The sequence below is a fragment of the Melanerpes formicivorus genome, unplaced genomic scaffold, assembly GCF_026170545.1.
Source record: "Melanerpes formicivorus ecotype bairdi unplaced genomic scaffold, bMelFor1.0.p_v2 SCAF_1, whole genome shotgun sequence".
In the NCBI taxonomy this organism is placed as follows: domain Eukaryota; kingdom Metazoa; phylum Chordata; class Aves; order Piciformes; family Picidae; genus Melanerpes; species Melanerpes formicivorus.
Genome location: NW_027142353.1, coordinates 53,316,112 through 53,329,861, shown reverse-complemented (window position 1 = coordinate 53,329,861; position 13,750 = coordinate 53,316,112). Strand labels below are relative to the sequence as shown.

Here is a 13,750-nt window from a genome sequence, read left to right as displayed (position 1 = left end):
GCAATGCATGTCTTCGAGCAGCCCTAGTTCCCTGCTTGGGCAGCTGTCAGGAATTAGGTGGAGGAAGGTGGCCAATATATTAAAGCGCTTAAAGGCAGGAAGAGAAGTGAGGCCCTCACATCCATCTATTGTAAAGTTGCCACTTTAGCATCCTGAGCCCATGGGTGTTAAATGGGCTGTGCTTAGCTGAGTCATAGAAAAGAAGGGCAAAAACAAGAACAGGGAGCCTTGTCCCAGCTGGGGTGCCCTTGGGGACTTGCAGAAACAACTGCCGATCCTTCACAGCCACACGGTCCTCCTCCCCTTGCCAAGGGCTTGTTTCCAACAGCTACCTGGTCAGTTTTGGGCCCCTCAATAAAAGGATGACTCTGGAGCATGTCCAGAGAAGGGCAACAAAACTGGTGAAGGGTCTAGAGAACAAGTCTTAGAAGGAATGGCTGAAAGAACTGGGATTGTTTAGTCTGGAGGAGGCTGAGGGGAGACCTCATTGCTCTCTACAACTAGCTGAAACTCAGTTGTACTGAGGTGGGGGTTCATCTCTTCTCCCTAGTGTCTAGTAATGGGACAAAAGGAAACAGCCTGAAATTGTGTCCTGGAACCTTTAAATTGGATATTAGGACAAATTTCTTTACTGAAAGGGTGGTCAGGCATTGAAATAGGTTGTCCAGGGAACTGTTGGAGTCACCGTTCCTGGAGATGTTCAAGAAACATGGATATGGCACCTTGGGACATGGTTTAATGGTAGTGGTGGTGTTAGGTTGAGAGTTTGACTTGATTATCTTGGACATCTTTTCCAAATGAAACAATTCCATGATGCTATGTGCATTGAAGAGGTTGAGGGTTATTTGTTTCCTTGAAGGCATATGGAGGGTTAGGTATGTAGGAGATGGTTGACTGTTGACTCAACTGAACAAGACACACCTCAGCAAGAGCATTTGCATGAATTTAGACACCTCAGCTACTTTTGTTAGGCATGCATTAGCACAAGGGACTTGAATACTCCTTTGCCCTCTGTAGGAAGAAGGGGAAGGAAACATAAAATACAGACCCAAAGAGTGTCCATTTCGGCTTGCTTCCTGTCCATGTGAATCGTTTCAGTTCTTCTCGAGCCAGCACCCTCCCTCTGTCTGCTTGGCATTCCTGCAAGGGAATGGAAACGCATTACCCTATTAGGTGTTAACTCTCAACAGTGACTTTTACAGTGGGATCAATTACTTTTCAGCCTGATTATCAGCATCATTTTGGTTGTTTATACCCAGAGAGGTCTAGGAGACAGTGGCTCCTGTGGCTGCTGGAGATAATGCAGTGTTCAGGTATTTAATGATGCCTTTCCCAGCTTTCCTTGTTTTGAAGTGTCTTTGAGGTGCAGCAAACACATGCCATTAATGCACATAGATGGTGTTAAAAGAAAGGTGTCTAGATGCAAGGTGGGGTTCTGTCCAGCCTCTGGTTCATCCCAGCCTTTCCCACCTCCTACCACTCCATACATATGCCTGGGTCACTAAGAACTTCCCTCAACCTCTTATCCATGCCTATGCTCACCAGAACAGTATATGTGACCCATTAGCAGATGTGTCCGAAGCTTGTCCACTTGGTAACAGGACTTATTCCTACTGGGAACCTCTGCTGGAAGTGTGACCCACAATTCTCATTTGTGCAGTACTCATCAGAAGGAAACACAAGTTCAAGGAAATTTTAGTGATTTTCCCACACCTTTGGGACACAGGCAAGACCTTGGCAGCTGTACGTTGCAAGCCTGATGGCACAAGATGTTTCTGAGCAGGGAACAAGTGTTTGAAACCCGTTGTATGGTCAGAATCTGATGACCCCACTTTGCAGGACAGTGGGATAACACTGTGCTGCAAGTACAGCTGATCTTGCACCTCACATCAACAGAGCTGACAAAGCAGTAAAACCCCATCTTGATTCTCTTAAGTATGTCTCACAAATAAAAAGACAGAAATGGCAAACCATTTGGTACAAGAGTCACTTACATTAAACACAAGCGTTTCCTTGATGGGAAGCTCTTCAAATGTCTTCATGCGCTGGGGAGGGTTTATTTTGAACGTGTTTATGTATCTGTTCAACAAGAAAAGCAGGACAATTTTTGGTGAGAGTGTGAAGTGCGTAAGCAGGAAGCACTGGGTGTTTCTCTGTTCCTTTAAGCAGTTGCCTAACTGTCATCAAGGTAGTTTACACAAAAGGGACTTGTTAACCATACTCCACCCAAACGTCACTCCCCAACCCTGGGGTGTACACAGCTGCTCCTCTCACAGTGCCTGAGCCAGCCCAATGGGATCCCTGTGGTGGTGCCTCGGTGGCTGGTGAGATGCTCAGGCCACGTGAGATGTCTTGAGTGTCTTTGCCCATCCAAACCAGGCTATGAAGCAAGCTACAATACCCAACCAACAAACCCAATCTTAGTTTTGCTTATCTCACCTGATATTCTCAGTGCTTCCACAATTTGAACTCGTAACAGGAATTTTTTCATTGCACAGAGGATCGGATACAGAGGGAAACCCACTTTCTGTTGTAAATACGGCATTGAGGGGTATGTAGTCTTTGCCTTCCTAAATGCAAACAAGCAGTGAAAGCGTTATTCCTGAGGCCTTGTGGCTGGTCACCCCTGCCTCTGTGACGGTCATGCCTTCAGTACCTGCTGGACATTTGCTTGGAGCAGGTCACCCAGCTTTTTCACGAGCTCAGAGAACTTTGGTCTGTCGTTGGGGTTGCTTCGCCAGCAGTCCAGCATGATTTGGTAGCTGTGAGGACGAAATTAAAATAAGCACTTAGTGGGTTTACAGCTCACTTGGACCCAAGGCAGTACACTCTCTTACAGTTTGTCATAACTAAAGTTAACTCTTGAGCCTGCCTGATGTTTCAAAGTTTCTCTCCCATACCATTGAGGCCTCTTACTGAAAGAGTAAACTTTCTGCAGAAAGAGGAAAGAACCTTTCTTCCCACAAGACACTAGGAAGACTGCATCAAAAGAATAATTTAGCTAACTGGTCATACTTTCTTTTTATATTCCTAATTAAGCATTAAACCTTTGTATTAAGCATCTATTAACTGGCAATGTTTAGAATAAGGCATCCTAAGATGACTTATATAAATGTGTCACTTCCTGGTATTGGTTGAGTCAAGCTTTCCTTCCTGTAATAAAATATGTGGAAGAGAAGGGAAAAAAAAGCTCTTATCTCCTGTAACTAGGATAATAAAATGAGCCAATGGGTAATATTCCCAGATAGGCATGGCTGGCTTACATCCTTTCTGCAGAACTATTTTTTTGGTAAGTGTTGCTATTTAGAGTCATGACGAAGCACTCCGAAGGCACCAAAGACACCTTCACGTAGTCCATTTTGTCTACAGAGGTAAACCACCATGGATATGTTCATGCTCCTGAATGGTTTATGCCATGGAGTGTATCTTCAGTGTCTCCCTGGGCAGGGAGGAGGGAAGAGGAGCTATAAACTTGGATCTCATTTGGACCTCCCCAGGCCTCTAAAAAAGGTGTTAGCCATGAAACGGCAGCTTAAGGCTGCACCCGAAGGCAGGGGACCTGGGAGTGATGACAGTTGATGTTGTGCTGGAAAGACTCAGACAACAATCCCCCCCCCCCCCCCCCCCCCATGCAACACAATCTGGGGGCTCTGGGTCCCTGTCACCTTCCTCTGCCATCAGACATTGTCTCCGGGAAAGGGTGGGCCCTTGTCATCTGAATGTTTGTGAGGAAGCCTCTGCTGTCGCTTCCGAAGTCAAGACGATGTTAATAATGTCACATTCCTCCAGCACTTATCTGTGTGCATGTCAGTAAGTATTAAACCTGCAGAGGAATGGATGACCTTCCTCTTCTGGGCTGCTCGCTCAGCTCCACTTGGAGCCCAGCCCTGGTGGTGCCCTGGGCTTGAGTCTGTGTTCTTCCTCATGCTCTCGTACCCCACACGAGGGCCAAGGTAGGATGTGAATGTAAGAAGATGCTGAGGACAGCAAGCGCTATTGAGTTGTTTTTCCTTGTACATCTTTTGCAAGGCAGCCCAGGAGGGCAGCAATAGACAGGGCAAGCAGAGAAAGACATCTTACATCTCCTCAGTGGCTTGCTCCGGGGCTCTCATTCTTATGCCTTCCTTTAGCCTGCTGCAGAAATCCTCATCTATTTGGACTCCGGGGTAAGGAGAGGCGCCTGGAAGTGACAGTGGGAGAACAGGGTCATACATGCCTGAGGCTGGGTACTTGTGACCTAGCCTTGATCCTACTCATACCCCTCAAATACTTGGGAGCATGTCCCTCTGTGGGGTCTGGCCTGTGCCAGCTGCCACAGGTAGGGAACTACTGCTGACGGTGCTCCAAGCCCTGGTCCTTGGAGGAAGGCAGGAACAAACCCAGAACCATTAGTGGTGCTTTCCTGGCCAAAATGCAAAAAATACACATCAATTTGACTTGAAAAATATCACTGAAGAAAAGCCAAGTCTGATCTCTCTATTGGTTTGGACATCCCAAATTCTAAGCAAGCAAGCTATTAATAAACTCCAGATGCTCAAAGCCACCTTGAAAATAAAATCAGATCATAATACATTTGCATTGCTTTTCTATTTTCTGTGTTTTTAAGCTGCAGCCTGGTCATGCTGTTGTTCTTTTTGCTGCAGACACACACACATACACACACACAAAAAGAAAAGGGAAAAGGGAAAATGAAAGAAAAACAAACAAACCGAAAAGACCTTTCAGAGAGTCAGGCAGTCGCCAGGTTCAAGGAGCTGAGGCTCTAAGTAAAAAATAGCAGGTATTATGAGGCTGACCATAAAGTCACAAGAGTTGGCAAGCTGACCAACAACACGTATTTAAACTAATAAATGATTGATTGTCCTGAGAATTGTATAGTATTGTTTCCTCTGCTGTTCGCCTCCTTTGTCAGCCTCTGTGCTGAACCCAATTAAGATTCTTCTGTTCTGACAGTCATTGTTGCTCTCATTCAGTGTACATCTTGTATCCTGCCTTTTCCATGTGAAAGAAAGGGAGGAAAAAAAAATGCTCCACTGGGTTTTAATTTCAGATTGCATGCTCTAGTTCATCCTGCAGCATCTGTGCAGATGCTTGTTTGCCGGCTATGCCCAGCAGTCTGGGTGAGGGGGGTGCTGGGTCCCTCCTGGGCTTAGGGGGATGACCTTGTCTCAGGCTGGAAATGGAGGTGACACAGTCTAAGATATGCAAAAGCATGTGTGTGTTCAGCTCCCTTGCTCCTTCAAGAGAAGTAAGAAGCTCTTGAGGGAGCACCCAGCCCATGACACTCCATGACGTGAATGCTATCTGTGGCACAGGTGGTGATGCTTCAGTCTCTGGTGGCTTCTGACCCAAGCTCGCAGTTCTCTGTTATCAATAATAAATAAAACACTTAAAATGTTGCCTAATTTTTTTCTGGTTTGTGCCATCAGTCAGACAAAGCACTGCAGCTTCTCTGGCTGTACTGCCCTGCATCTCTGTCAAGGGTTTATCAGCTGTGCTGTCCATTAAGCCTGTCAGCCTGGCTCTTACAAGCACCAACATTTCCATTTCACAGGTGCACGATGCACACAGTTCACCCCACTTCCCCACACCCCACCTCTGCCTGATTTAGGTCTTTCTTTAATAAAGAGCTGGCAAAAGCTCTGGTGGTAGTAGATATTTTTCCCCAGGCTGAAGCCCCCAGTGCTGAGTCTAGCTCCCAGAGTGCAGAGTTGACGTACCCAAGGAAAATATCTCCCACAGCAAGACCCCATAGGACCACACGTCACTTTTTGTATTGTAGATTTTATCAAATATGGATTCTGGAGCCATCCACTTGAGAGGAAGTCGAGCCTGGAGTAAAAGGGACAAACCTGACTATTATTTTCAAAGCCAAAAAGAATTTAATCGTAGATGAATCAACTATATATTGTTATGTAAATAATTACCATTGAAACAGGAACCCCTGGGATTTCCTTACAGGCAGTCAAGATAAACCCACACTCATTCAGATGCTTTCTTAGCAAACTGTTGGGGTACAAGGCTGTTCTTAAAATATGTGTGGCACAAAACACCAGACATTGGAAAGCTGTGGCCAGAATGATGAGGCCTTTTCTTTGTGGGGATATGCAAGAGTAGAGGTCTCTTGCCAGCATCCTAGAGAGAGGGGACAAAACCCTACATCCAAGCACAAATCATTCTGTGGTGGTACTGGAGGTATTCCCAGGGAAGTTTTTAGGGCCTGTGTTGCAGGAGCGTATCAGTAAACCCTGAAGCCTCCTGAGCGCAGCATATTAGGCTGAGCAACACCCAAGTTGTGTGAACAAAGTCCCCCAGCTAATATGTAGTGCTGTCAGTCTTGAAAGTTGTTTACAGATGAGGGAGTAGCTGGCAGGTGTAAGAGCCCTCCAGAAGGAGACCCTTTCATGACCCCCATGCCCACACCAAATTCCCATGGCCTCAAGGTGATGGGTGCAGACACAGTTAGCTGGCCCAGCCTTCGTGGCAGTCCTGGCAGGGTCCTCACTGCCTGCTGTTAGCAACAGAAGCAAAAAATGTAATAGAACAGACACTGAGGGCAGCAAGTGCAGCTCAGTGCCTTGAGGCACCGCAAGCAGTACCTGGCCCTGGTTTCCTTGAAGGCAGCTTACTGAGTAAGGGGGTTATGCTGAGCCAGCCAAGAAACAAGACTAAACAATGTCTGAGGTATTAACAGGGCAGAGCTGTGAAATGGTTACTATGTCCAAGCCTTATGCCTGAGGATAGAACTGTTGTCCAGATCTACAAAGCATCTGGATAGCTCATCTTCATATCAAAACCATGATAGCTTCCAAGTTCTTTTAACTTCAGGAAACGTGGATGTCTACGGAAGGTTTTGGTAGACAGTTTGAAATGGTATCTTATAAACATTTGGGCAAGTAAACATCATCTTGACTTACATCTCCTTTTCTCACATAATCAGGATTCTTATAAATATCTCTCGCGAGGCCAAAATCACAGATCTTCACGACATTGTTCTCAGATAAAAGGATGTTCCTGGCTGCTAGGTCACGATGAATGCACTACAATAAAAGTTTCACAGTCAGACTGCATTTCCTCAATCATGCCCACAATTTCCTGACTGATTATTTCTTAAATGATTGTTGTTATTATTATTACTGGAGAGATCAAGTTTAATGTTGTTGGGGTTTTTTAAGAGAAGTAGAATATACACAAAGTAAGCGTTGTAAACAGTGGCAACCCTTGAAAAAACACCAAAGCTTCCCAAATCCAGAAAGTGATAGCTTTTTAAACCCCTTGACGTTTGCAGGGCAAGAGCTGGTTCATTTGCAACTCCCTACTTAATGTATGTTGAAATTAACAAACAAAAAAACCCCAACCCACCACACCCAGAAGATCTTCACTGAATAAATGAGCTTGACCCACCGCCTTCAGCCATGATCCTGTGTTTATGGGCTATGGAGACTTGGATAAACACACCATTATATTTATAACACCAAGAGGAAAAGAGCTCTTCCTTTGGGAGCTTTCCCAAGGAAGGTATCACTAAAATGTTGATGTGATCTCACCTCTGAATCTCATCCTTCTGCAGGGAAAAGTCCTCAGCACAAAACTCACCTTTCTGGAGGAGAGGAATTCCATGCCTCTGGCCACTTGAAAGCTGTAGGAGATCAAGTCCTCCATAGTGAGGGGAAACTTGTAGAGTTCATCAGCATCTGCAAAGGTGGAAAGAGAAGTCTGTTACAAAGATTGCTCTCAAGACATCTATTTCCCCCTCCCCACCCCCACACCTGATCCTATTACTCCCTTAAATTTGGTCTTCATAGAGTAGTATTCGAAGGTCAGCTCACTGTCACTGTAAACAAAAATAGTGCTGGCTTTATACCCTGTGCTTTGGACACTGCTGTGTTTTCACCAAAGATAAGGAGCAGTCGAAAGAAACAATCACACATTGTCCTGTCAGATTTAGTAACCCTGGAAATAATCTTTTTTTAAATCTTCTACCCTCTGGACATGACCCTGTGAGCGTCTCCCACGGATGTTTATTAGGGTGATAAATGAGGAAAAAAATTTCAGGGATGCACAGTATGTTGTAAAAATATCACAGACCATGTAGGGACAGGAAGGAATTAATACCTACCCTCTTCATCCTCCTCCACATCACTCAGACTTTTATCTTCCTGGAACCCAGAGCTCGCGAAGCTCTCGCTGCTGGTGACACTGGCCAGCCTTTGTTTTTTGCCTTCCACTGGCTCAATATCCTTTTTCTCTTTCACTGGCTCTCCTTGCAGAGAGGAGTCCTTCAAACAAACAGAGGAGAAGAGGGGCTACATCAGAGCATCAGAGTGAGTGGGGGAGGAACCAAGTAAGACTTCTGTCGCCTTTCCATTGGGAGAAAATGCTGGTGTGTGGCACGCGTGGTCACGTCTCCCACAGGCACAGTGTCCAATGCCATTGCAGCAGAGGGCATTCTACCAAGGCTGCCATCCACAGAGGGTAGAAACATCATAGATTGAGGCTGCTAGCACATGATTTTAGGGCAGACAGGGTGGTGGGCTACTTCTGATGTGGTAAGGATTTTCAGGGCTCTTGGATGGACACATCTGTTGGTCTGTCACTCATCTCAGCCTGAAATGAGACATTTGAAAGGGACTGTGTGTCTCTGGTAGTCAGAGAAGGAGCATGGTGGGGTGAGTTGATAAGGTTGTGCCCACAGTGTAGGTGTGCCAGCCCTCTCAAAGTAAAGTGTCTCTATGTCCCTGTGCAGTTTTGGTGTTCACTGCAAGACCTTCCAATGAGAAGTGAGGGCCCTTTGTATTTGAAATGGAGCTGCTGCTGGAAATGACTGCCTCTCTTCCCCAGTGCCTTGAACCAGTGCTTTCATGTTATGGCCAGCAATGGTTTAATGAGGCACATCAAACACTGCATGAAAAATGCTTTTCTGCTGCTACACGGAGAGCAGCCTAGCTGCCTGGCCCTATTTTTGTCCCCCTCTTCCCTCTCCTCTTGTCCTGTGACTGCTCTTTCCTGCACATTGATGCAGAGTTGGGCTCCCTTCCTCCCTCCTGCCCAGACACCCTTCTCAGGGGTGCTGGAGCACTGAATCTGGGTGAGCTCTTCAGTAGGGGAAAGGCGAGCATCTCCCCATGGGGTGGACCCTACACAGCCATGCTCCCCACTGAGCATCCTACATCAGCTGGAGGATGTGGCTGTTCTGTCTCAGAGATCAACAAGGCCAGCCTTAGGAGCAGAGACTCAGCCAAAGCCCTTTGACTGTGCCCTCCTGCAGAGCCCTCCTAACAATCCCCAAGATGCTGTTGAGATTTGGCACAGTTGAGCACAGGATTCAAGGAATGTTGTTCTGGCTACAGGCTCCTAAATCCCACTTCAGAGCTCTTAATCCTTTGGGTGGGGTTAATGAAAGTGCAACAAGCAGCAATACAGTTGGCACATTTGGGTTCAGGTTTGTGATAAGAAACCCACCATATAATTGATTTAGAGGTCTGTGGAATGTGAAGACAAGACTCTCAAACTCTTTTCCTCATGATAGCCCTTCTCCTCACATAATAATGAGGTTACTTGCAAATCTCTGAATGTTGGAGTGTCTTGGAACATGAGATCTTAATGACATTATCTCAGTTGTGTTCCTGGCGGTACTGAAATCAGTGGGCAAAACCACTTCCTTCAGCTTTGCTGACACCAGCCTCTGAAGTGACCCCAAGCTCAGCAGGAATGGGATTGTCAGCAGCGGGGTGAGGGCATATGGGGACACTTTGGATAGGATTTGCTTCCTCTTGCTTTAGGTGGCTCCATCCAAATTACTCACAGCAGTTTCCTTGCAGTCAGGGGAGAGAAATTAGTCCTTTCTTGACACAACACAGACCACACCAAATATTGAAATAGATGAGGTGGACTGCACCCATAAGCTGTTTTTCTCCTTTGGCAGAAAAGAGGAGGCTAGCTCGGAGGCTAGCTCAGAGACTGACATCTTTGTTGCTGACAATTACATTAGGCAAAATGAATCCTTCCAGAGGTATCTGCCTTCTCACCTTGTTAGGGCAGAAAAAATTCCTCTTGCTCTTCAGGTAGTTTGATAAATTCCCATACTTGCAGTATTCAACAATCACCATCAGAGGCCCTGAGCAAAAGGAAAGTGCATTTTGAGCAGCATGAAGCAATATAAGGCAGTATCAGTTGTAAGAAGAATAGCCCATAGCTATAACTTGAGTCCTGAATAACAATGTGCTCCATTGAAGCAGAAGGCTACTTTAAGGACACTGGTCATGTTAGCAAAACAGCACTGTTTCTGGAAATTAGGGAAGAGCCCAACTTTTGAAAGCTGGATCATGAACCTGTCTCCTGAGAGACCCTCCATTTCCTCTTTGGGCAGTCTGCGTTCAGGCTTGAGTCCTGCAGCCCACACATGCTTGTTGAACTAAAATAGGTGACATATCTAAAACAAGCCATTGCTCATATTGGCCCTTTGATTTTCTTAGTGGAATATCATCAAGGATTTTACAGCAGTTGCCTTGTGATTCATTGTTCAGAGCCAACAGCTGATATCCCTTGTTCCCAGCCTTTCCAGATCATTTTAACTTGCACTTGAGCTGTGAAGTGAGATAAAGGACAAGTGGCAGAGTCCTAAATTCACATCCACTCATGTTAACACTAAGAGAAGTTTAAGTAGAGAAAATGTTTAATTGCTTGATTAGATGACTAAAAATGTCTTTTGCTCTTCCCCCTCCGCCCCTCCCCCCTCCCAGCCATAGGATGGGCTCCAATATTTGAAGTTAATAGCTTGACTTCTGGATAAAAAAACAACATGGCCAACTGGCTTACTGGGAGGTGATCCAAAGCCATTCTCAGTGCAGGGCAAATTTTCTTACCCCCATTTTTTGTGCAAGCTCCCAGCAAATTCACAATGTTGAGATGATGACCAATGTGGATCAGGATTTTCAGCTCAGTCATCAGTGCTTTGTACTCACTTGCTGTGGCCCCTTCTGTACACACAAGACAAAATCAATGTGAAATGGCAAAAAAAAATTGGTCCTGCTGAGCTTTATCACTTCTTGTTACTTTCAACTGACATAACTTTTGTTACTGGATGTACTTGATGTATTCCTGTTCTTTTTCTATCCCTCCCTGCTCAGCATCCTCTGACTTGCAATAAAATCCATAAAGAGTTAGGCACTCAACTTCCTCTCAGTAGACTCTGTTATACCTAGAAATGAGAGATTTTTTTTTCACATGAGTAGTTTTGTTGTTTCAGCCAAAAAACAAATTAAAAGGGGCTTCAAGACTATAATTAACTCTATATAGATAAAGTAGATTTCAGCTGACTTGACTTTGGCTGTCTAAGGGTTATGTATTAGTCTGCAGTAATCAACGTCTCAAGCAGTCAATGGCAAGAGCAAAGCATTTCCAGAGGCTGGTGCAGCCAACAGCTTTAGACACCTGTACAGGGAAGAGATGAGCCACCCCTTGGTGATGCTTGTCTGGTTCTGCTCATTATAGAAGAAGGCTGGTATATTAAGATAGACCAGTGAAGCAAAATTTAATTGGCTAAAGTTAGGTGACTGCATCTCACCCTTACTAGTTATGATCAGTATTAATATTAGCAACACTAATGGCATAAGAAAACCCACAACTGAACCCAAAAGATTCTATTTAGTGTTTAGTGAAATTTGTAATTCCCTCTGAGTTTTGTTTTGGTGAGAAAGCAAGAAAAAACATATTGCTTTGTGTGGACCCAAAAGGACTTTTCAGTTGAATGACATCAAGAGTAAGAACAACAGTGTGGTGGAAAGAACTGATCTTATAGGGCTTTGTTTCAATGTCTGATGGTGGCCCCACACAAAAGCTGTCATCTACTCAGTGACATTCATCTGTATAGGTGGTGACATTTTCCCTCCACCTCATGGGAATTCCATGGCGACAAAGCCCATCAATGACTGCAAAGTTCCTGGATAATTTAGTGAGGACACAAGAAACAGGGCAGATCTCCCCTAACTTTAGGTGTCTATAGTGAAGATACTTAGAGAGGATCTAGTCACCACAGGCTCTATCCACACTCAGCAAAGCTAAACAAGTGTTTACCTCACCATATGCAGAGATCTGCCTTAGGTCAGGATGAACTATTGTTTCTCACCACTGACAATAAAGGGAACTTGAGTAACTAATTCAGATGCAAGCACCTACCCTGCACATGCACACGGAATCCCACCATGAGGACATTACATTGCTGCTGCCTGCTCCTATCTATTCCAGGAGCAATTTCTGCTGCCTTGATAGCGCTGGCTGGCACAAGAAGCCTAAAGCTGCCTGAAGAAGCACTGAACCTGGCAGACCACTTAGCCAGCACATGTCTTCATGTTGGCAGAACAGCTCAGTCAACCAAGGGTCAGGTGGTGACCCAGGTGACAGGCCATCCACTGAAACCAATGACACAGATGGCTATTGGCCCACTGTTGCACAAGGTCTGTACAGAGACCAAAGCTTTATTTTCCTCACATCTTCCAAACATGCTTGCTGCAGGGTGGTTCATTTGGCATTGGGCAGCAGGGTACTTCTGTGCTGCTGACACAAGAGAGGTTAAAGGTTTGTGACCCTCTCAGCTGCAAATTCCTTCCTTGGGCTTGATCCTGGATATCATAGTAGCACATGCCACTCCCTGGTAAAGCACTTGGTACAAGCCTGTTAAGGACGTTATCAAGAGGGCACACCCTGCAGAGTGCAGATGCCAGGTCATTGCAGGCAAGAAACAGAAACTATTTCAGGTAGAATGTTGCAGACACAGACAGTAGGTCTAAAAGTGTTTGTTGTGCATGCCCCTCCAAAGGCTGGAAGTAACATGTACAGATCTCCTGATAACTGATAACCCAGCGTGCAGCTGTGGAGTTAGAAGCCACTGGGTAAGAGGGATGTATTCAAAGTATGCCTGAACAGACACAGCTGAGAACACAAAGAGTCTAAGCCTTACAGAGAATGTGTCCTGGCAAAGAGTGACACTTGAAACAATTCAAGTGCTGAGACAGATAAGCAATGCACTACCAGCTACCAGAGCCTGATATGATCCTTACATGTATAAACTAGGGAAAGCTAAAAACATAGGAAGTGAGGTCACCAGGACTCTGGCTGCAGAATCCAGCCACAGCTGCTGCAGGCTATGACTGAATATCATCCTATCTTCTAACTTCCCAAGTGTCCTCTTCAAATTGATGAGGGTCTGTGTTCTTTCTGCTCCAGTGAGAAAAGCAGCAGTGAATGGCTGGGAGATGATTTCACACTGGGAAGAGCACTGGTGTATGAGCAGTGCTGGTAAATCCATTACACAACCTGAGCGATGGCATCTTAAGTACTGTGTGATGAGCCTGCAAACAGTTCAGAGAGGACACAACATCTCCAAGACTGAAGCTGCTCAATCTCTTTATCTTAATAAAAGGGCCTTCATGAAGAGAAATAATGATGTAATCTAATGGAGAAGGTTAGAACGAGAAGTGAAAGTCAGACAGATGCAAATGAAACATAAGGCACCTGTTTTAACGAGATAATTAATGATTGGAACTAATGACCAAGAAAACCCACAAAAGCTCCCATCCAAGTGTCTTCAGATCAAAGTGGATCCCTTATGCTTCAGCTAAATTTCATTTGTGCTGTTCAGAATGGGGTCAGTCCAACACAATATGCAACATGCTGTGTGCAGGAAACCTAATTGCCCCTTCTTTTCTTGCTAAAGGGACCGTTTCATTCTTGCAGGCATTTGCAGATCTTT

At 45.3% G+C, this 13,750-nt stretch overlaps 1 protein-coding gene across 1 annotated transcript in view; it reads right to left on the bottom strand.

The window, feature by feature from the left end:
• FLT1 (fms related receptor tyrosine kinase 1) overlaps nucleotides 1-13,750 on the bottom strand; it is a 128,460-nt gene that overhangs the window by 7,553 nt on the left and 107,157 nt on the right. Inside the window, exons 19-29 of the mRNA XM_068143393.1 lie at nucleotides 10,866-10,979; nucleotides 10,029-10,117; nucleotides 8,120-8,279; nucleotides 7,597-7,694; nucleotides 6,918-7,040; nucleotides 5,721-5,832; nucleotides 4,081-4,180; nucleotides 2,657-2,762; nucleotides 2,440-2,570; nucleotides 1,995-2,079; nucleotides 1,049-1,140 (exon numbers count right to left, since the gene is read on the bottom strand). Of these exons, the coding sequence (XP_067999494.1) occupies nucleotides 1,049-1,140; nucleotides 1,995-2,079; nucleotides 2,440-2,570; nucleotides 2,657-2,762; nucleotides 4,081-4,180; nucleotides 5,721-5,832; nucleotides 6,918-7,040; nucleotides 7,597-7,694; nucleotides 8,120-8,279; nucleotides 10,029-10,117; nucleotides 10,866-10,979 (1,210 nt within the window). The remainder of the gene's footprint in view (nucleotides 1-1,048; nucleotides 1,141-1,994; nucleotides 2,080-2,439; nucleotides 2,571-2,656; nucleotides 2,763-4,080; nucleotides 4,181-5,720; nucleotides 5,833-6,917; nucleotides 7,041-7,596; nucleotides 7,695-8,119; nucleotides 8,280-10,028; nucleotides 10,118-10,865; nucleotides 10,980-13,750) is intronic.